This window comes from Charadrius vociferus, unplaced genomic scaffold, assembly GCF_000708025.1.
Source record: "Charadrius vociferus isolate BGI_N301 unplaced genomic scaffold, ASM70802v2 scaffold411, whole genome shotgun sequence".
In the NCBI taxonomy this organism is placed as follows: domain Eukaryota; kingdom Metazoa; phylum Chordata; class Aves; order Charadriiformes; family Charadriidae; genus Charadrius; species Charadrius vociferus.
The window spans coordinates 1451921-1476167 of record NW_009646935.1 but is presented as its reverse complement, the minus strand read 5'-3'; the positions used below and the strand labels follow the sequence as shown (position 1 = coordinate 1476167).

The following is a 24247-nucleotide window of genomic DNA, read 5'->3' as shown; positions in this document are numbered from 1 at the left end:
AGAAATTGCTTCCATTTAAGTAAAATATAGAATAGTAGAAATTGCTTAAAGAGCATTATTCACTGCATCTATATCACCGTATCCAAAGAGAACTTTATTCACTTAAGCTTTATGCAAAACTGATCTTTCTCTTGTCAGAGAAAGTAAACAAGTAAGGAACAGAACAATTCAGGTCATTGAAATCAGTGAGTATGTGTACATCTCTTTCTGCTGGGTGTGCACACCTTTCCTAGCCTAGTGTCAATACAGAAGCATAGAGAAAACAACGTCAATACAGAAGCATAGAGAAAACAACATGGTGTTATTAGAATCTCACTGCCTTTGCTGTGGGGTTAGTATTTTTATTCCTGGAGATCCCTTGACATGCTCAAAATAACAAAGATTGCTATAAAAGCAGGGCAATCAACCAGCAGCAATTAAAAGAATGCTGATAGAAAAGGGAACAAGCCTGAGATGAAAACTGTCCAATATGCTGAACAGCTACATCAAACTATTTTCCCTCTGTGAAGTCCTGAGGTCAGAGAGGCTTTGATTTTAGACAATGTCATATAGTACCCATTTATTAATAGACGTCTTCCATCGCAGTTATCCTGCACTGGGAGGAAAACAGTTCAAAAAGAAATGTAGAGTTTCAGAGCCAGTGGCATACCCCTTTTAAAAAGAAGGCTGACACATGGGATGTAGTCACTTGGAAAGATGTAGCGGAGGTCTGACTCAGTGTAACCCTAATGTTTTCATGTCAAATGTTTCTATATTATATGTCTCTTTTAGTTATCATCAGCCTTTATTATGCCACAGGAACTGAAAAACAGACCAGGGAGGTCTCTATCTTGCAAGAATGTAATTTGTTAATTGCAGATTAGCTTTAACTTTTGGACAGTCACCGCATAGGTCAAATAACTCGGGTTTGAGCACAGACGTTTTGATTGACTGGTTCAGCGCTTGGTCAATCACCTACTCGTATAAATGATAGTTCAGTGCCAAGATTTTTCTCTTTCTTTTTCTTCTTGGTCAGTAGTGCAAGGGATAATTTCCATCATAATTTTCTTCTGAGAGACTTTTTTCCTAGGTATTAACGATATCCTGTTTCGTAGATGTGTGACTACTTCAGTTATTGCAAGTAGTATGTGCTGTAAGTAGGATTATATTTGCTTCAAAATTGTTTGTTGTGCTGCTTACAAAAATAGCAGGTTACAAAAAAAAGGAAAAAAGGAAAGCATGGTTTGGAGGTCTGCTAACATCAGAAGCTACTGGCTCTGAATATTAACAAGTCATCTGGATGATAAGGTAACAGATGATCTTCTGAGAAGTCCTAATAAACAGAGGATGAGAAACTGACATAGGTTAAGAAAAATATAACACGCATGCACATACATTTACTACTTCTACCTTTTCCCAAACTATTTTTAATGGAGGAACAAAAATCTGGTCTTGTAAACACATGCTGAAGTTCTGGTTGCAGTAATCCCATTTCTTAAAGGCTTGCGCTCGACTGGAAAATGCATAAATAAATCTGTGTTGACTGTGCCTATTTATGACAACCTGGTTCATTAAATGTGCATATACAATACATTTATATAGTTAAATATACATTAGAAGTGTTTGAAAGTAGTAGCTCTATATTTTGAGGTTTGCTTATATTTTGTAATTTTCTTGCGTGATGTGACTTTTAACATTTGCCCAGCCAGTCTCTCTGTCTCTCTTTCTCTCTCTTTCTCTGTGAGGTTCACATGTAAACTGATTTAAAGATTGCATAATGACTGTTTGGCATATCCTACAGGCAAAGGTCCAGAAACCCTTTTTGCTGGCTATAACCTCAATGATAATGAGTGGCACACAGTTCGTGTGGTTCGGCGAGGAAAAAGTTTAAAGTTAATGGTGGATGACCAGCAGGCCATGACAGGTAGTGTGGCATTGTGACTCCATGTTACTGGGGGGGAAACACAAAGCAAAAAATGACAGAAGTAAATGCCTTTTTCTGAAAGCAACAGATGCTTTTTTTCTCTTTGTGGGTAAGGTCAAAAATCCATGTTATGCATATTAAAAAAACTACTACTACGAGTGCGTTATTACACTCGATATTACTGTTACTCTGGTATTGCTGTTGAAATTAATGAAAACCTCTACGCTGACTTAAATGAATGTTTTTATACAGTAATTGCAGAGAAGTAATTTGATACATCACTAATGAGAAAGCAAGTAAAATGTTTTTGGCAACACAATGAATTTATACTAAGGTTAAACTCTGAGCCATTGCTGTAAGAATTTCATAACTGTTTGAGGGATATTCTACTGTGTTTTAAATCTTGCATCAGCTGTCCTCAATAATTAAACATTGGGCAACAGGTTTTTCTCAAATACTAAAATAGCAGTTAGGATGGGAGAAAAAAAATGGCTTGAATACTAGCATACACTAGAAATATATTCCTATATATGTTATCAGAAATTATAATAGAGAAGACTTTGATTTTTATTTTTTTTTTCCTGTTAAAGATAAGGTTTACATACTTTGTTAATAGCAACAGACCTGGCTTCTGGCCCCAATTCCTGGCACAGTACAATGTGCCTAATTTTGTGTTAGCTATTTAGTATATTCCCTTGTTTTTGTGTGGTGTTAAATAGCTTTTGTCATTCATTTTAAGCTTTGTCAAAATGATAACCATTTTAAGGGGTTTGCCAAAGGAAATCACCTTTTCTAGTAGTCTTTTTTTCACCTCAGCAGAACACTGAAGACGATGTCAATGGTAGAAAAATAATTGCTATGTATTCATATAGCTGCAAAAACATACTTTCTAGAACCAGAAATTACTAATAGATCTTCCAGAGCTGAAGCAAAAATTTAGTCTGTGTTGGTGCTTTGGGTCATTCTCCCAAGAAAGCAGATGGCCTAAACTAGTTATTTTCCTTGTGAAAATAAATATGTAGCACTGGAGGAACTATATTAAAAAAAACAACATCTTCCTATTTCAACTGGCAACTCAAATAATAAAGCTACTTTGGGGACATTTTCTAGTTAAAGAAAGTTGTTTCGATACGAATAAAATATAGGCTCTAAAACCAAATGCAGGTTTCCTGGGCTCCTTGTGGCAGATTTTTATTTTTTTTTTTTATTTGCAAATACTACAGGTTTCAAAACCAGCAAGGAGTACTGTTTTCACCTTTTGGGTTCAGTTCCACCTGCTCAACACACCTTCAGAAAAGTTTGAAATATATGTGAAGGATTAAGAGGGAAACAGGAGGTTTCTATCATAGTCTAATCAAGTGAATAAGTAAAGAACGCAGGACTGCAAGTTCTTGTAATCACTCTCCATTGTGGATAACTGTAGTTATGACCAAATACCGTGGTCTCAGCAAATAGCTGAGACACTGCAACCTCCCTCTTTAGGGAGGTTGTTGATGTCCCATGTCTGCCCGTGTTTGAGGCATTTGGACAATGCCCTTCATAACAAGCTTTAACTTTTGGTCAAGCTGTGAATTGGTCAGGCAGTTGGACAAGATGATCATTGTAGGTCCCTTCCAACTGAACTATTCTATTCTAGCTGTTAAAGCCAGTGAGTCTTTTCTCTTCAGTTGCCTCCTAATCATGCAGAAGTCTTGCCCATTGGTCCAAATTTCTGGTACAACACTTGTATTCTTCCCACGTGCCAGTACCTGTATCGGAAGCTGGCTGGTTGACTTGAAATCCCTCTCAGTTCTTCAAGCTGGAAGTTGTCCGCAGTTGTATAATCCACAGATGTTTAATGTTCTGCATCCAAGAGGAGACAGTCATCCCAGTATTCTGGAGGGAAAAATGTCTTCCTAAACTCCCTGCGGGAATCTGTGTGGCCCATCTGTGGCCTTTTCCATCGGTGAGCAGGGAAATGGCATGAAAGGAGCTAGAGGGAACTTGAAAGTCTGACAACACAGGAAACCTGCTGTTAGTTCCAGGAATGGAGAATCTTTATTGCCATGCAGCACTGTGTGTTGCCAAAAGCCTTCACAAGCTTGAGTTTTTGCTCCCATCTGGTAGAAAGTCAAATGTACATAATGCAATTTAATGTGTAGTATCTTCAATTTTCCTAAAGGGGTAGTGGAAGAGTTTCGATATCGGATTGGAATGCTCTTGCTCTAAGCTGTTTGGAACTTTTCTTCAGATGTCCCAACAATCACAAATGTGGTTAAAATGAAACTCGGTAGTTTCACTCCATGTGAAAGGTTATTATAATCTTATGCGAGCATGGGGAAAAAAATAGATTTTTCTCCCAAAAATTCCAGCTTCTCCCTGCAACACACTGTGTTTTCCTTTTTTCATTCCATTTCCGATGTCACACACGGGGGAAAAAAACCCACCAGATCCAGAAAGATTAAGCTGGATGGGAAGCCATTAAATAATTCGGCCTCACATCCCATTTTTTACGGATTATAAAATATCACCTGTTCATCCATGTACTGAGCATAGTTATCTTTGACGAATGTATAATTTGTGCATGGGTAAATAATGTCTTTCAGAATCATAAATAGCTTTAATTTGAAGTCATACAGGTAGCTTTGAAAATTTTACTCATCGTAGAAAAGTTTAAATACTCCCAGCCCTGATGCACTTTGCTTTCTGGAAATGTATAGAAAATAAGTGGACTGAAGGAGGTTACTACAGTTGGATAATGGAAAGGATATCAGCTTATGGCTATGAACACAATTTCCCTTGGCCTTTTCTATCTCCCATAGCATTGAAACAGGTAATGCATTTTGTGCACCAACCTGATAAGTTAAAAAAACAAAACAAAACAAAAAAGCCAAAAATCCCAACCTTGTAAACACAAACTGCAGTCTCTTTTTCTTCATTGCTGCAATTGCAAATACCATGGAGCATTATGTGAAATCTCAAGTCCTCTTAGAATGTTTGTACAACTGAAATGTTAGAGGGAGATTTGGGATGCGAGCCCAGATTGTGGAACTTTTTTCTTACTATGCTCAAGAAATAAATACATTTAAGGTAGTGAACGTAGTGTGGATACTGTGCTACAGGCCAAATCTCAGTGGATTTTTGCCATGACATTTATGCAATGCCATCTGAAGTGATACTGGAATACATAATGTTCCTCCTCTAAAACATGATCTTCAGCTCTCTAGCTGTGATCCAATATACAGCCCTTGGCCTTGCAGAAACTTACAGATTTGGCATTTTTCAAGACAGCTCCCTGGCTCATTACTGCAAGGAAGAACCCATTTTTGCTAATACATCAGGAGAAGTGGTATCTTCAGAACTGATGTTTAGAAACAAGGATGTCAAGAAGGCTGTCCTTGGGGATTAAGGTGCCTCTTGCAGCGCTCAGCTTGTATGACTGCAGATCCCAGATGCTGATGGTGTTCAATGACATCAGTAGAGTTAGGTCAGAATGCATCCTGAAGCTAAGCAAGCTGCTTGTCAATATTTATCATAAATTATTAGAGCAATTGTCTTTTTTTTTTTTCCTTTTAATTGTTTTAAAGCTTGCAGACCTATTTTCACTGTAACTTCACTGATACTTGTATTTGTATCTCAGTGCTATGACTCTTAACCTGTTTGTGAATCCATTTCCCTGGGCAACACCCAAATACCTACATTCATGTTGCCCTTATCCTTTTGCTGTTCACGCACGTGTACGCAGACACTTGCTTATAAAATCTATGAAGGTACAGCTGTCTAAGCTGGCCTGAGGCCTTTCTGCAGCACCACTGAACATATCCAAGCTGGCTCAGAACTCACGCTCTCCACTTGGAATACTGTGTTCAGGGAAGGACAGAGTGGCATACACCCTTGCTCCAGGCTTTCTGCTTCGTCCGCTTCTCCCCTGGGTTCATCCCCATGGTATAAAGCTAGTTGCTTTTAAGGAAGACTCTGTCCGCCCTCACAGCACAGGGTTTTGCAGCAGGGCCAGCATTAATGTACCTAAGACAGCTTAAACAGGAATCCTTCCTTCCGCTTGCCAAAGCAAAACTCCAACAGTGTAGTTTTAGCTCTGATATTTGACTTTGTGTACTTCATGTTGTGTTAATTAATAGCACTTGCTTATAGTAAAACTATGCGTCTGGTTAAGTGTAACCAAAGTGAGGGATTTTGTTGGTGGTTTGATATACTGTGGTATTGTGCTTCAAACATGCTCAACTCTGTGGAAAGGCTCCCAGATGTTTCCCAGAAGTTTGGATGAATTTAGAGGAATCCTCTTTGGAGCCAAGAACTGGCCTTGCACATTCTGAAAAAGTGTGAAATTGATGCAGATATTTAATGACACAGTGTGCTTTTTGACCTCCCATTTCAGACGCTAACATGTGTTTTCTTGTTACTATTTAAAGGTCAAATGGCTGGTGATCACACGCGACTGGAATTCCACAATATAGAAACAGGAATAATAACAGAACGGCGCTACCTGTCTTCTGTGCCTTCTAATTTCATTGGGCATCTACAGAGTCTTACATTTAATGGCATGGCGTACATTGACTTATGTAAAAATGGAGACATCGATTATTGTGAGCTAAATGCAAGATTTGGATTCAGGAACATCATAGCAGACCCTGTAACGTTTAAAACAAAAGCAAGTTATGTTGCATTGGCCACGCTACAAGCATATACGTCTATGCACCTTTTTTTCCAGTTCAAAACAACCTCTCTGGATGGATTGATACTTTATAACAGTGGCGATGGAAATGATTTCATTGTGGTTGAATTAGTAAAAGGGTATGTATGGATTAGTATAACGAGCAAAAAAGTCTATTCAAAGTATATATACAGGAAAAATACAAGGGAATGTTTAGGATACGAATCTATCTGACTGGACGTATATGATTAATGAATATTTCTTCTTGTTAAACTTCATATGCTTTATTGTGACTTTTTCTTTCAGATGAAGCTAGACGCCTGAAAAATATGAAAGTAAATAATGGGTATAACTTCTATAGTGTTTACTACAAAGAAGTACTAGTTTATAGCCTTCCTCTTGTTTTCTCTCTACATATGTATGCTAGTGTTGGTATATGGAGTGCTCATTACTTTCCAGAAACTTGGGACTACATCTCAATTTGTCTAAATGAATGGTGATTGCTCTGAATTAAGGTTGCTTCCCCATTTGGCGTTCTTTATTGTATCCTGGTTTTACCAGCACTTCTGAGGAGTATAAGGAAATAGGAAATATTAGACATGTTAATTAGTGCCCCCTTGCTATGTAAAGAAAAAGGAAACTTTTCCAATTTTTTCTCTTTTCCCAGGTATTTGCACTATGTGTTTGACTTGGGAAATGGTGCAAATCTCATCAAAGGAAGTTCTAATAAACCTCTGAATGACAACCAGTGGCATAATGTGATGATATCAAGGGATACCAACAATCTCCACACTGTAAAGATTGACACTAAAATCACAACACAGAGCACAGCAGGAGCCAGAAATTTAGATCTCAAAAGTAAGTACAGTAATTCCTGTATAACCTACAGTGAGGGTCATTACAGAATGATAACCTGAATAAATCATGTACTTAAAGTACAGTATAATTTTGTAATACTGTATGAAATGTTTTATTTGATAGTAATTAATATGATGACAAGAGATGACATCTTTATGTTAGCCTGACAATGCCAGCTTAGTAATAGTTCTGCACAGCTACATATTACTTTAAGTGTGTGAAAATGACACAGGAAAAAAAAAAAAGTAGCAGATGGTAAGAATAAGTAGTTGCCCATACATACCAAAATATAATTGAGAGATTAAAGGAGCTGCAAAATGTCTATGAAAAAGGCTTGATTTTTACATAAATGTAAGTTAGGTAAGTGGCATGTAGAAACCACAGCCCAAGCTTTACGGAATGACTGCATAGGCTTTGCAGAAGTGATAATCTCTATGTTAGAGAATTGGGGAACATTTTGGCCTGTCCCTCACTGTTCAGTAATCCACATAAAACCTACCTTTTTGTTGGTTAAAAAAAAAAAATACAATGCAGTATTTTGATATCATAAAAAAAAAAAATCTTATAAGTAAAGCAACCTTATGTAGCAGTTGTCTAATGAATCAGTTATAAATACAAGTTACCAGATGTATTGAACCATAAACATATACTCACCTAAATATGTAATGTTTTGTCATTTCAATTGCAGGGTGAGATAAACTTTTCTTTTATACCTCTAAACATATGTTTTATAGGTCTAGCTAGGTTCTTAAGATCCATTTTTATAAACCAAACTGATACATATATATTTTTATTTTAATTTTTTTCTAAATAAGTAATGGTATTAGTTGTAAGAGTGGGCTTCTGAAAAGCTAATTTGCATCAGAGGAAAATATCTTTTTGAAAGGATGTATGAGTATACTTTTAAAATACTGCTTACCCAATCAGGCATAAGAAAATATGTTCTGGTCATGTGAAAAAGTATAATGTATTTTAACATTCTTTATAAAAGTTCTTGTTAGGAAAACCAAAATTTCATATAGTCAAAGAAAATTTAATATTTCAAAGGCCAGGATGTTCAAAGTAGGTATTAATATTCCATCAAGAGCTTATTCCTTGCTGGATTTTCTTTTAACTACCTCTGAGTCACAGATAATGAGCTGACCTTAGTAATTATTCTGGATTTTGTGATATTTTACATGTTTGCTTCGCTTGAAAGTGCTATTAAGGTTGCGAGAAAGACTGTGAAAACTGTATCTTGATATGTTATAATCTTCAAGAAGAGCCTCTTTATCAGAAATGCTTCGTTTATAAATTAAAGCCTTTTGGATGGATCACGCTTCATTCTCAAAATTGTGTTTGAAATTTGGGCTATGTTATTTCTCGTTTTTCTGTTCTTACAAATATGGTCAATGTTTATTGAGGCAATGTAATATTCCAACGTTATTTTTGATGCTGCAGAGAAAGCATCCACCTTATTCTTTCATGTTTTGTTGCAAGAAGTACTACTTCTGCGTGTGTGTGTATGTATATGTATTTAACCTAGGTTTTTTGCCCATTATATTAATTAGACATGAGTAGGAAAAATAATCCTGTTAAGGACTGATAACTAAGTTAACACAGTCATTTTATTCTGCATCTTCTTCAAATTTAATGTGGTGTTTTGGTATGTTCCTTTATTCAAGGAAAGAAAGTTTGAACAATGTGCTTAATAAAGGCACTAGAGGGCACTGTTATTTTACTAAATGCAGTGCTTAGTGAGTTCACAGAGAAGGCTCATCAGCGAGGATAATGTAAAATCCAACATTCCTTTGTTTTCTTCGTTTTGAAAATTCTGCTTTTGCTTTACCCTTTTGAAGTAAAACTGTGTCCATAGCTGGTGCATTTTTTAACCTTGAATACCACTGGGAAAAAAAAAAATTAAGAACATGAAAATACATACTGAGATTTGTAGCGAGGAGGGTGAATTGTATTAGATTCTGATTTTCTGTAATTCACTACCCAGGAAATGTGGCTAGTAAAAGAATAACAAGCCTGACATATTCAATACAGTAATATATAGTAAGCATCTTTCTCTTCGGTCTTCTCATAGTAATATGTTTCATTTTATTTTTTTAATGTATTCTATTATATTTTGCTCAGTCAGCTTCAGTTAATAAGGCACAGCATATATCATGAGAATTTTTGTTAGGTTTTGGGGGGAGTTCAAGCTGATACGTTTTAGCCAACAGGCTAAAAAGGTCTTTCAATATTGTTTTTTCTTCCTTTGTATTCAGTTGAAATGCTTTCCTGTAGCTTGTACTTTTCTATTTTATGTCAGTATTTCTTATGATGACGTATCTCTGTTACACCATAAACACTCCACACAGTTTACTGATACAAGCAGGTATGATTAATTCAGTGTCCTGTATTATATTTTAGCCCTATCAACATCACAAAATCAAAATTAAACTTCCTACTAGTGATATTAATACCTGTTTAACCACATTGGGTGAAATATAAATGTATACAGATAATATAGAATCTGCAACCTTTTTGAGTAATTGTGGGATTACCAGATTTCAGATGCTGAAATCCAAGCTAATCCTGGAAAGATAAATCACATATATGCAGGTTTTTTGCAAATACACAGTGAATTCGGAATAAAGATATGACACAGATTGTGTTGTAGAGCCTGCACAGCGTGCCAGTTGTCTGGGAAAGCAGACAGTTGCCATAAAAGCATGGGAGAGAATTTCCACCATACGTTTCCTTTTGGGTGTAGGATTTGGCTATATAACATAGAAAGTTCATTATTACAGGCACAGGTTCCCTACATAACCTCTGGTACAATTTCGGTGGATTGGAGTGGGTACCTGTGGAAACACTTATATTAAATTCTCCAGCTTAATTATTGCTGTAGTTAGAAGGGTAAATTATAAATTGGAGACAAATAAATGAAAATAGTTCTGTGTTTGGATTCCAAGAACTGTGTCATTTTTCCTAGCAGAGGAAATTAGAAAAGTGTGCTGGGGTGCAGTTCCAGCAGTTAACCCATGAAGATAAATGAGTCTTAACAGCAAAGGCAACGCAGCTCGCGCCTGCCAACGTTCAGTTATGCAGCAAATTTGCTTCCATGTATTTCATGAGCAGATTCCCTGTCCTGCTTTCAGCGTGGCTTAGATGGTTAGCGCGGCTACAATTCAAGGCCTTCACAGACAGAAATAGTTGGGTGGAGGGGAATTCTTGCTTGCTGTGCATGCTGCGGTGCTCTTATGTTCTTGAGGCGTCCGAGAAATGCAAGTGAAAGTGGAACTTGACTTGTGCTCTTGTTCCTCACTGTTGCCAAAGGAAAGATGTCTCCTTTGCTCAGACTGTAGGTATTACTTCATCTGTAATGTCTCTTCCCTCTCCACATTTTCTTCCTGTGGTGTGGGAAATTGGAGTTCTGTGAGAATTCTTTTTTTTTTTTTTTTTTTTTTTTTTAATAAATAGTTGAAGACACATGATCTGCTTTCAAGGAGGAGGAACATACTCAAGCATGACTCTGTACCCACTTACTTACTAGGGTTTAATCTTACTTTTGCCTCTCCTACGCATATAGGCACTATTTTAATCCCCAAAGTTTTCACCTGTTTTCTTTAAACAGCAAACGTTTAAAAACCTACAGGAGTCCACTCAGAATGACTGTCAGAAAATTAAAATATTTTAGCATTTTAATTGTTTATAAATTGAGATGAAATAAACTGAGTTCAAATATCACACTCTCACAAAATGAAAAGCTAAGCAATGCTGCTGTTATTTTAGATTTAATAATAAATAGTTACAAACTTTTCTAGGAGTTGGTAGCTTTAGTACTTCAGTATCCTATCCTGTTTCAAACTTTCTAGGTGTGATGTATCCTCCAGGATGAACTGCAGTCATCCTAATTTTGATAATGGGCTAACGATATTTTCTTTTAAAAAGGAAATCACTATCACAAAAAAAAAAATCCTGCCCAACTCAACATTTATGGCTTGATTATTTTTTTTTTTTAATTTTTTCTTTTTTTTTGCTGTTTGTGCAGCATTTCATACATCTTTAAGACCTGCTTTTTTGAATTGACATCCATACTGGCTTCCTCTATTCCTTTGTGAGTTATGGGTGCTGTTGCTGTATACATTTTGACTTTTCATTTGCCGTTTTCTCCAGCAATATGAGAACAGCCTAATCTAAACATCTGAAAGAAAAGCAATCATACTAATTTCGGGTATCACCTCAGTGGTTTTGCAAATGCACTTTAAATATGCTTCTTCCATGTACATAAAGACTCATTTGGCAATTAATTCATCCTTGTAAACTTCTAATGCAATTAACTAAATTATCAGTAGATCTACTAGCCTGGCATATTCATCGATGATTCGTAATAGTCACTTAATCTATTGATATTTCATTTGCCTGTCAAAGTAGGTTATTCATTCTGTGCAAAACTGAGCTAAATTAGTCTCGATCATAAAGAAGATTTCTTGTTCCAGCAATAGCAATTGAAAGTTTTTCAATTTCATCTAATATTTGTCCCTGTTTTTTTATATTGAGCACATTATTATTATTGCAGCATTACATGTTCTTCTCTATGTTACAAGGTCTCTATCAATTGCAGTGGTCCTTGATATTTTTATTACTAAGAAACAAAGCTTTAAGAAGCACAGAACAGTATTTTACATAAAAATGCAAATTTGTACAAATTAGCAAGTATTAATGCTTAAATTTCTCAAACAACATACATGAGTTAATTGTAATGACCTTGCCAGTGGGCTGTAAACGCTTCATGCAAAAGAAAAATGTTCTGTTCCAAATGCAGAGTTCCAAATTCTGTCCACAGCAAATAGATCTTCCTAATGTGTGACCTGTTGGATTAGACAATGGCAAATGCAGTTGTTGTCTTCTTGGTAGTGTTGGGAAACCAACCTCTGTACAGAGGGAAAAGTAAGGGACTTAAAACCGAGACCTCTTCTTTGAGACTTCCTGTGTAGCAAAGACATCCGGGCAGATTGACATTGGACAACCTGGCCTAATGCAAATTCTTTTATCCTTCTTTCTTTGCAACTTGTCACATACTGCTTCTAAACAGCTATGCGGTCTACCAGTATGTGAAAATAATTTTGGCAATGCTAAGCCTTCAGAAATTGTGTCCAAATTTCCAAAATTATGAGATGGGGAAAAAAATAAAAATCCACTCCAGTACTTCTGTATTAAATAGAAGTTAAATAAAATACTCTAGTGCTCGTGCTGAGCTCTGTGAAGTCAACAACATGGCAATAGTCTTTCAGATCACTCCATGGTGAGAGAAAGATTTTGCTTTCTGCTTCTTCTCCCCTGCTCTTTTCAGTCTCTTACACACATACAGATATATAGATCTGCCTACATTCCTACAACTGTTTGGCATGCAGGTTATTACCATTGCTGATTGTGGAATTTCTTTCAAGCTCTTCTGGAATACTAAGTAAAATTTATGCTAAGGATAATACAGGAAACATGTATGCCCTTAAAACTTAGGAAAAAAATCTGGATACTTAGTGTAAATACATCCCACTGAATCCTAGCACCTCCCCCCAGCCATGAAGCACATCCTAAACTTGTTTCCAAAATGTGCTGCCGTGGGTATGAGAGCACCAGCCTCATGGATCTTGATATTCTGACTGAGCAGTCCTTTTTGCAAAAGAGCTGCTTTGTGTAATATCCTCAGAGTCTGGAGGTGATTGTCTTTGGATCAAGAGGTTGGTAATATTATATAGAAAGTTGCCCCTTGCAAACCTACATTCAAATGAGAGCGTTTAACCTCTCAGCTTTTTAGTAGCTTTATGTGGAGAATCTTGCCTGAAGTACTAGGTAAAGGAAGAGTTTTGCAGATAAGAGAATCTCTGAGGTCTAGGATGCCTGTTGGAAAGAGGAATTCCTCACTGTTTTGAAAACACGCTCTGCTAAGAGCGTGTGTTGGCTAGTAAAGCAGAGACTGAGTAAATGATTTCAGAGGAATATCAGGAGGAAGGAAAATCCCAGTATACTATGCCATGAAAATGCCTTCTCTGTTTGATTTTGTCTATTTTTCGGGTGTATACAATGTACAAAAGTGGTCAGAACGGGAAAGAAATGAAGGACGTTTGATGTGCTTGAATGCCTTACCTCTACACCGCAGCCATCCCCCTCATACAGGGTAATTGGCACAGCATCAGTTCTGTGGGAGATGAATTACCACGCACATTTATATAGCAATTAGATTTTATTATTTACCATTTACCATGCATCACCAACTCTCCTTTCAGTCCATTGGACAAGCAGACTGGTTTGGTTTTAAATTTGTTTAATCTTTTTCAATGCCAGTGCTTTCCATCTAGTCTTTGGGGCGGAGGGGAGAAGCAAAGAGAAATTAAGTGGCTGGGAATCTGAGAGTTGTTATTGTCAAGAAAATGGGGGGGGGGTTTGTGTGTGTGTAACTGTTTCTTGTTTGAGAATACACATCGTTTGAGAACAGGATTGTTGGAGAAATGGTGAATTTTAACCTGGAGAAATTTAGGGGAATGTTCAGACTTGGGCACTTACTTTTTGAGTATCTACATTTGTTTACTGAAAGCTTAGCTGCTAAGGACATTGTTGTGGTGTTGCTTTTTTCCTCACACATGCACGCTTTCTATCACACAGCTTTACTTGCTTGGGAAACACAGGCGTATTTGCATAACCATTGAGCAGTTCTGAACAGAGCCAAAAAGTGTAACAGGAATGAAAACTGAGCACCGAGAGGGGAATGCGGAAGTGGAGAGCAAATCCAGCAGAGCTGAGATGTAAAACAGTAAGCAGTTTAGCAATAGCGGGAGAAGAAGTTTCTAAACAGAAGCACATTTGTACCAAGTGCGGAAAGTCTTCAATGCAGTTATAAGAGTAGTATGGTTATAAAGCAGTGTGATGAAATCAGGAGACTTGGAGAAAGGTAGAGCAGGAGGTACATCTCTAGTGTGGACTGACATAGAAATTGGTGTCAAAAAAGTTTGTAAGGTCCTCTTCCTGGTGCACACATCAACTGTTAGTTCTCTCTGGTACCTCTTAATTCACACTATCTTTTTTTCTATCAGTGTGGATTAGGGTGCTGCACTACAATGAAATTGTAAAAAGAACAATATCAGCCAAGGGAGGAAATATTTTCAAAGTTAAATTCCCTTGACAAATAACTACAATATGTCCTATAGGCCAATAAGGATGACTAAAGAAAACCCACAGTGCCAGCATTTCAGTGCTGGTGATTTCCTTTTTTGAATACCTTTAATGAGGTATTCAGGGAAAATACTGAAAGCAGTGTAGAATTGGGCTGAAAAGATCAGTTTCGGTATTCCTTCCTCAAGGAGCGACTTGCTAACCCATAGATTCCTTTTTTTGCATGTAATGATTTTTGCCTTGCTTGGTTATCAGTACAGGGAATGTGGAAGATGGAAGGCACCGCCTGTCACATCATACAACTGCCTATTGCCCAAAGCATTTGAAAGGACAGATAACTCAGCAGAGCCTGGACAAGTAAACTAGCTGCCCTTTCCCTTCTTAGGTGAGAGAGAATCTAAAAGTGATGGAATTCATCACTCCAACAAGAAAAATATTTGAAAAGCCTACTTTTCTTCAAAGAAAAAATAAAATAATAATAGCATCAACCCCAAAACACTTCAACCACAATCAATGCTGAAGCTACAGAATGGACTCTTTGAAGTGAATAAGAGGGTATAAAACACTAAATTTACGTGTTCATGTCTTCCCTTAAGTGCTGTTGGAAGTGGTAGACGAAATTTCATCCTGCTTTGCTGTAGCACCAAACGGGCCTGTGAATGCGCAACAAGTCCATATTCTCTACTGGAAAGGGAGATTTGAAAAGCCATATGCTGGAGCGTATGTGCTGCAGAAGCTGTGTGGATGCATCATTTAAGTCTTTGTCAACTGTCCTTCAATTTATTATTGGGTTATGCTCACAGCAGGCTTCTTGATTTATTCAAAAAAGAACAATTGTATTTCACCAAAAATTTTAAAGGATCAAATATTTTTTTTTTTTTATATGGAACAAAAAAGGAAACATTTAGTCATGAATAATGAAAGTGGGGAGAAAGTCTAGAATCACCACTCATCTGCTATTCGAGCCTAATTCCTTTTCTAAAGTATGTGTTGAAATCCCACATCTGAAAGAAAAGTCACCACTCTGCTCTGCCTGTTGCACAAAGTAAACGGTGTGTGTAGGTGCTTTTGTATGTTGGAGAGCGGAGAAGGCCATTAAGGACAAGTAGGCTCCTATATTTCATTGAATGTCAAAGGCACCTATATGCCCACCTGACATCTTCATTTGAGACAATATCCCTTGATTCAAGATCAGGATGTTGTCTGTTGTGTTTAAGTCAGTGCGTATTCAGCTTCTGTGGGAGTAATTTGTTTTCACATTTTGGGTGCCTCAAAAATACCATGAGTTGGGTTTGTGTGGGTCGTCTTATGTTGAGTTCCACCTGCTACTTCATTGTGCAACTATTAAGATATTACAAAGCGATTTCTATTGATCTTGTAACAGCAAATCATCTGTTTTATGAAGGACTTGAAGAAAGTGAGCACTTTTTTCTTCTGAGATTAGACTTTCTCTATGCTATTTTTCACTCTTTGCAGTCTTCATTCCTCTTTGCCTGCCTGAGGGAAGAAGCTGTTATATGCTTGATCATTTTGAAATAGCGTATTTGGAGAAAAGTGTGCCTGACACCTCGGCTTCACCACAGCCAGATGTTCCTTTGTATTTTCGTATGTCATATAAAGGAATTGCAGAGGTGCCTGTAGTGCTTTCAGAACCCACCATGTTATGCCAGGGCTATCCATCTCTTTCTTGGGGAGTTGTACTGCTCTGGCACACTGCAAAAGCACTCTTGTTCCTAGCCGTAGCAGTTATTTAGTACCATGTGACATAAAAACAAGACAGAAATTTTGTCTAAATGAAAAAGAAATTAAGAGAATAGCTAAAAATACAGTTGAAACCAGCAGCACAAGACACAAAGGGAGAATATCTGCTCTTGGAGAGAGTGATGGATTTGAAGATGCCTTTATGCAGCCATATAAAAACATTCCAGGGATGTTGTCTTTATGGGTTATGAAAAAGCCAATCCACAGTTCCTTCTACTGTTTTATTTCCTTCTTTTGTGTTTTTTGTTTGGTTGTTTTTCATTCACACATGGAACCATATTTGAATGGTGTTCACTTCTTGTCAAGAATGGTGTTCAAGAAATGAACACCAGATGTGTACAACAAAATGTACAGATTTCGAGGAGTAAAGAAGCCTAACTGTATCCTGGTTGAGCTACTTGTTTAAGGCTGAGAGGGGATCTCATCAATGCTTATAAATATCCAAAGGGTGGGTGTCAGGAGGTTGGGGCCAGACTCTTGTCAGTGGTGCCCAGCGACAGGACAAGGGGCAATGAGCACAAACTGAAACACAGGAAATTCTGTCTCAGCATGAGGAAAAACTTCTTTACTTTGAGGGTGACGGAGCACTGGAACAGGCTGCCCAGAGAGGCTGTGGAGTCTCCTTTTCTGGAGATTTTAAAAACCCGCCTGGATGTATTCCTGTCCAACCTGCTCTAGGTGAACCTGCTTTGGCAGGGGGGTTGGACTGGATCATCTCCAAAGGGCCCTTCCAACCCCTACCATTCTGTGATTCCCTGAGCAGTATTTACATATTGCTGTTACCGTTTTAACCACAGGGATAATAATTTCCTCTCTGTTAGTGCTTGAAGACAATGGTAGTTGTTAAATTAAATGAATAGTTTTTGCCCACCAGCACGCACCATGTAAGAATTCTTGGGTGCAGACAGGAATCAGGAAAGGAGGAAAATCTATGAGGTGACCTGTCAGCAATGTCAGTAGTGCCAAATAAGGTACCTCTATTATTTATTCGGAAAACAAATAAGTAGAACAGCATCTTCAATTTTTATTTTACATTTTGGTTTAGCATTTGCAAAGTTCTTACTTTGAAGAAATGTAGAGACTTGGGATAAAAAAAGGGATGAGTTATTATAGGAGGATTTGGCAGTATTTGTTTCACCAACAGTTGTGTGTGACTCACTGTTGTGTGGTGTTCTGTGCGTTTTTGCATAAGCGTGATGAATATGTAATGAATACATTGAGAGCTTGGGTTCATTTATTAGTTAGCAATTTGTTTCTGTGTTAAATTCATTTCTTCTTCAAAGCACAAATCAGCTTTAAGTCAGAAAAAAGATACATAGGTATAAGAAGGAAAGCTCCTGTTGGAATAAATGAAGATCTACATTACCTGTAAAAGATATAAATTAAACCCACTAAACTCTTCTCTTTGTCAGTGCTTATGATATAACTGACCAGTACTATTATTGCTATGATATATAGGTATAGCTCTGAAAGTGCCGCCTTCCAGCTGATTCCTCTGGCCTGCAATGAACATGCCAGAGAGAAACACTGTAGCATACTTATTTTTGGCCTCAGAAAAGTGAAGAGGAAACAATCCTTCCTCCCTAAATTAAAGGGAATAACCCTGCGTACTGACTCCTAACATAAGTGAGAAGGGAGTTGTGAGATTAAAGTATATGCTGTCAAATAAAGTGCTTTATTTGAAGCTTCTCCGGAGATCAGAAGGAAATCTTGGAGCACTCTATTCCCTCACCCATTTCTTAACTACCTGCTACTTTGTTTATGCCAGTTGACGTATTTTATATAAATTGGTTATTTTCCTTTATAGATTAAGGAAAGTCAGGATGGTTGTGAAAAAAGAAAAAAAAATGAGACTTTTTCAGGAATACATTTACAAATCAAAATAAACTTCAGAATAAAATCCATGCACAAAAGATAATAGCTGAACTTTCATTCCAGAAACTATGGTTAGCACTGTAAAACAAGGATATCCCTTTCTATGTGTACTTAAAAAATGCTCATCTGTTGAAAGAAAGAAATAGAAGAATTGCATTTTCTATTGTGCGCAACTCATGAAATAGTCACATGTTCAGCAGCAGCAGTGTTGCGACAGTATTGCATTTAGGCTGCAGCTAGTTTAGACAGTGTCATGATCTCATTTGATTGACCTGATGAACTATGATACCTTACTTAATAAAATAACTTACATGTAGTTCCTAAAGGTAAATAAACACATACTCAACAGGAGATTAAGCCTGTTTAAAGAGCGTAACATTTCCAGTAGTAAAGCTGTACTTACATAAGAAGTGAAAAAGAGGAAAAAAACCTGAGAATATGTAGCGTACTATGTTGATTCCTCTGATCTTTTTTAGTGGGAGCAGGACCAAGCTTTCTCTTTTCTAAACCTCTGCTAATGCACGTTCAATATACAAATATTTTAATTAACAACATTTTCTTCAATTCTGCCTTGTCTGGATTTCTAATGGATTGAGATTTGTAGGAAACTACTTCTACATTGAGATGAAGGTGAAAATGAAGCATGCGATTAACTGAAATAAAAGTAGCTATGCAAAATATTAGCGATGGCAGACATGAAAATATAACCGATTGAAAAAAATTAAATGGCTTTGAAAAAAAAAAAAAAATCTGAGTTTTACTTCCAGAGTTTATCCCTTAATAAAATTTTGTTTCTAGAGTGTTTTTATGCCATCAGCAACAAACTCAAGCTGCACTTGATATTAAATCTGGGAAAGGTTTAGCCCATAGTCATAAAAAGTACTTGTACATACTTTATAAAAGGTGAATTCAGTCAATATGGCTGCTCAATACATATGATAGGTGTTACTGTAGTGTATTAGCTAGTACAAAAGCAGAACTCAAGTTATTTTGAACATCAATAAAGTTAAAATATTACCCAAAACATGTCTTTGTGGAAATTGTATCTTCAATGTTATATAATGATCAGTTCTAATTATCAATAGTCTTAAGGAACTGTAAGTAAACAGTAGAGTTGCAGTTTATTTAGACTCAATTTAATGTATGGTACTTCTGTGCATATGATACGTATTTGAAAATATTCCAGTACATAGTTTCAGGAGCAAATATTCTGCATTCAGGTTCGTATGCTGGCACACTGACCTGGACTTCTACTAGCCATTAATCATAACTGATGATTATGCTACATATAGCAACCTCAATACGCTAGAGGGATGGATATTAGGAATTAGCAGGGGGTCAGTTTGGAAGTTTGCAGTTTTAAAGGTTTAACCAATCACAGAATAAAAATGCTTGTTTGCACAGTATACATGTTGGGAGGTTTAAGAAGAGGTTGCATGTGTCATGTCCAAGAGACCAAGTTTAACCTTTTTAGCACGGGCATGATTTTCTTAGTATTGTTCTCTGGTGTTTCCCTCTTTTAAGCCTGTGGGAATCAGTTGAGGTGAATTACATCTCTGTACTCTGTGCTGACAATGATTGAAAGAACAGAACTTCAGGAAACCTGGAAGGGTTTTACTTTCTAGATGTTCCACCTGAAAAAAAGGTGAAGAACCTTTATCATGAGGCAAGAGGTTTTTACTTTGTTTCCAGTTCAGCTGGTTGAAAAATACAGAAGTTTTTCTGCTGTGAATGAATTACATCCCATTTGTGGGAACATATGGATCACCATATTTTAATCTGTTATGTCTAATATTATGCCTCTGAGACTTATACTATACCTCAAAGCTCTAGAAGAAAGCGATATCTTATTTTTCAAATTATCTAAGTGGAATGGAGAAAGCTTGAGGTTTCTTAGTACACGATGATATAATGGTTGCTAAGACTTCTGGTTGGATGGCTTGTAAGCTTAATAATATGCACGTTCCCGAGCTCTTTATCTCCATTTCACTAATTCAAATACAGTTGTGTTTTAGGGCTGGTATGTAATAACAAAAAAAATTCACAGTCTGATAGACATTTGTTTGTTTCAGGCCATTTCCTTGCAGGCAAACTGTAAACCATTGCAAACAGCACTAAATTGCACTCGCCTGCGAACAAGCAAATATGCCAGGAGAAGCAGGAAAAGGTGTAACTGCATCTTATACTGATAAGGGGGAGATTAAAATTAGCTACATGGGGTAGTGATGATAGCTGGTACATTCTGAGTTCTGTCGCTGTACAATCTGCCTACGAAGCTTGGTAAACACTTAGGAAATGAATAATCTTGCATTTGAGGTGATGCAGAAATACTTTTTGGTACATCCTGTAGCCCAAGCTCCAAAACCATCCAGGCTGGGGAACATACTGGGAGGCACAATGTAGATTAGAATGTATGTTCAGATAATGTATTGAAAATTTATGCTAGCGCAGGATACGTCATCAGTGAGGATTTAATGCATAGGTAGGGTAAGAATTTTGTCACTGGGTGATGCTTGAGAGTCAGATGCTCCCATGAGCACCTTCTTTCAAAGAGGTTCAATGCTTGTCAGCAGCTCAGGTGGTCCTCTTCTTGGGTGTGTAAAGGGAGTTCCCTGTAGGCACGCTCAGGGCTCTCCCACCAAGCTTGCAAAGAATGGCTGCTTTTCTGAGGATAACAGAGCAGGACAGTAAACTTGCGCAAGACGTAAGAAACCGTAGTTTTATTCCTTTCTGTCTGCGACTGAAGGAATCAAGCACATCTTGCCTGCCACGAGGAGGACTTCGAAGCCTTTTAGCTAGGGCTGTGCTGAGTGTGCTTCCCCTCTGTGGCCGAGCAAAGCCCAGATTCGTTTCTGCAGCATGTCTTCAGCAAGAGGTATGGAAAGCACCTAGTTAAACCTATAGTCTGACACTTAAGGAATTCTTTAGGGAGGTAGGTTATGTTCATTTAAAAAATTACTGTTCTGCCAGCCAGAGACACCAAACATATGAAAGGCAGGCACAGCCTGAGTTGTTTTAAACCAGAAAGCATCCCCTCCCTCAGTGTTTAAGATAAAAGTTGTAGTTATGTCCTTGCGAAGTAAGTCTATGAATTACTTGAAGGAAGAAAAGCACTAGCTTTCAGTCCTGAGTAAGTTGCCTGAGGTTCGTCAAGGAGAGCTGTTTATAATATGTCTGTTGTCAGAGTTATTTTTGGCAATAAAATTCTGTTTGCTCAGCGTGCAGATGGCCATTTTAAAGGCATCTAACACCCTGTTCCTACATGATGGGCACAGGGTAGGAACCTAGGGGGGGGAGAATCAGTCATTTCACTGTTTAAGAGTGCTATCCCTAAGTTTCTCATTAGAGGTGTCTCTAAACTCTTTATTACTTGGCATGCTTTTAAATGGATGATTGTGAATATATGGAGTTTCAGTGGATCTTGGTGCTCCACTTACTGACTTTTATCTCAATCTGCTGGATCCATAATCAGGATGATCAGCAGTCAGGCTCCCCGAGGATGTTAACAACATGCGTCAGTGCCAGATGCATTTCTAGATGGAGATTCTGTGACTGAATCCTCATCTGTGAAATAGATGCATGTTTCCTGTACATATGATCTGGCACATAAATAGCATGTCCAGGTACTTCTAAATAATTAATCATACAAGTATGAAGTTTACATAAGCATTTGAAAAAAAATATAGTCCCGCAATGTCTTTTCATATCATATATGCTATCAGTGGTTTCTTCTACATTTATTTTGAAGAATGTTTTCCTGAGATACCTGTCATTCAGCACAAAAAGGCCAGAAGATCACGCAGGTCAAAGATTCTACAGGGTCTTTTTCTGTATCTAATAATTATTTCTCCTTAACAGGTGATTTGTATATTGGAGGAGTGGCCAAAGAAATGTATAAGTCCTTGCCAAAACTGGTGCACGCAAAAGAGGGATTCCAAGGCTGTCTTGCATCAGTTGACTTGAATGGACGGCTCCCTGATCTAATCTCGGATGCTCTCTTCTGCAATGGGCAAATAGAAAGAGGATGTGAAGGTAATAAATATGCTGATTTTTTTTTTTTTTTTTATATCACAGTGAAAGTATTGTGCCAATCCTGCAGTGTTTTGTTGATATGTACACTCAGTACATGGAGAGACTCCGTTTTACCTGCTTCTAACTGATCTTGTTTCTCCCTTTCTTATATAAAGACTGCATCTTTTTTTTCGTATTATGGAGGCAAGCGTGCACTTGCCCTACAGCACAGAGGTTGATCTAAGACTATGAGTTAACTTCTTAAATGTTGAATGTAGGTTCCATCCTTCTCCAGTGGCAAGATATTTTGCATGTATTTTGTTTACTTCTGATGTATTTTAATTAATGATAGAAACAATAGCAATTAGCGTCAATGAAGTCCTTTGTATCTTCATAACATTTAGGCATTAGCTAATGCTGAGACATTAGCTAATTAATTCCATTTTTAAAGCAGACATTTTGAGTTGATTAATTCAAGGTTAATTTATGAAACTGTTTAAGATCAATCTTCAGTCTTCTATGGTTTTGCTCACCCCTGAGATTTGTATTGTCATAAGCCTTCCTATCTGAAATCAGTAACAGCCAAATATGTTTTATCTTACATTTTTCGTCTTTATTGACTTATCTGAAATATCATGGAATTTAAGTGAGAATAGAAATGGAAGAGGTGTATTTGTAATTCAGGGGTGTCAATCTCTAGCTATTTTTCCAGCTGTCATTTAATCCCACGTTATTTTTACTATGATTCATGGAATAATATAAATCAGTTCTCTGTTGCTGCATATATATTTTATTCACATAATTCTGAATTTTGTGACTATGTTCAATTTTATGTGTTCTTCCCTCTCTCAAGTGCCATTCTTTTCTGGACAGAAAACTGTGTAAATGAGACTTTAGAATTTCAAGTTGGAATCTTGATATTTTTGATACCAAGTTTGTTAAGTCTGCAAATAGACACTGAAAAAAAATCCAAGCAGAGCTGGGGGGTTTCCTCAAGCTTCACGAGATAAAGCTTTCTGGTGGATAAATTCTGTCTCCTCCTTTGTTGTGTCTACAGTACATTTGTACAGGTGGAACTTTTTTGTTCTTTACCTGATACCTTTAGTTAACAGTGTAAATTCTATTGATAGCACATAGAAATATGTAAAATTCACAACTTATTTTTCTGTAGCTTTAGCGTGTATTTATTTCTATCAGGAATGGAAAAATATGTATAAATTAGTTTGTCACTGAGTTTAGAAAATTAGATTCTGCTTTCTGAATGACGTTAACAAGTTCCATGCCTGCACCATCCCTTCAGAGAGTCAAAGTACAGCTTAATTCCATTATGCATTTCGTAGCTTCTTTTGAAATTATGTAATTTTTTAAATGAATTTTATGTACTTCAAAGAAATATTGCCACAGGCCTAGAGTGTGAGTTCACCTTTTAAACCAGTAGCACAACTCAGCTATCAGTGAATTTAATAAAGCTACCAACAATTTAATAAAGCCATACAAATATTGTTCTTTTTGGTGGAGAGTCAGCTTTTTCCAACACCAAAATCATCTGACACAAGCAAAATGGTCGAACCAGATGTGCTACCTGGCTCCCAGAGAACTGCCTCATCGAAAGTCTTTTGCTCGGGGAAGAAAATCCTTAGCACCATGGAATGAAATATTCCCTTCCAACCATTCTGCTTCACCCCTTGTTAACTCTTCCATCTCACTTTTTTATTTCGAGTCTCCCTGTCTGACCCATCTGTCAGCCTCGTGTCTGCAGACCACGGATCAGATGTACAAAAAAATGTTCGGACACCTAAAATATGTTTTAAGTCACTTGCAAATTTAGCTGCCTCCTAGAAGTCTCTAGTATGCCTCAAGCTGCCCATAGCTCTGCTGCTGTGTGCAGAGGACTGTCTCCATCCTTAGAGCACCGAGCAGTTTTGCATTAATCTCATGCCCCCATGGGGTGCGTAAGCTCTCTAAGTCCCCTGAGATGTCGTGTCCAAAGAGCTCAGGACACAGCAGCAGCAGTAATTTCAAAACAATAAGTATTAGTCGCCACC

The 24247-nt window shown here is 37.3% G+C and overlaps 1 protein-coding gene across 1 annotated transcript in view; it reads left to right on the top strand.

The window, feature by feature from the left end:
• NRXN1 (neurexin 1) overlaps positions 1 to 24247 on the top strand; it is a 472728-nt gene that overhangs the window by 87778 nt on the left and 360703 nt on the right. Inside the window, exons 6-9 of the mRNA XM_009894822.1 lie at positions 1781 to 1903; positions 6313 to 6694; positions 7222 to 7412; positions 22050 to 22223. Of these exons, the coding sequence (XP_009893124.1) occupies positions 1781 to 1903; positions 6313 to 6694; positions 7222 to 7412; positions 22050 to 22223 (870 nt within the window). The remainder of the gene's footprint in view (positions 1 to 1780; positions 1904 to 6312; positions 6695 to 7221; positions 7413 to 22049; positions 22224 to 24247) is intronic.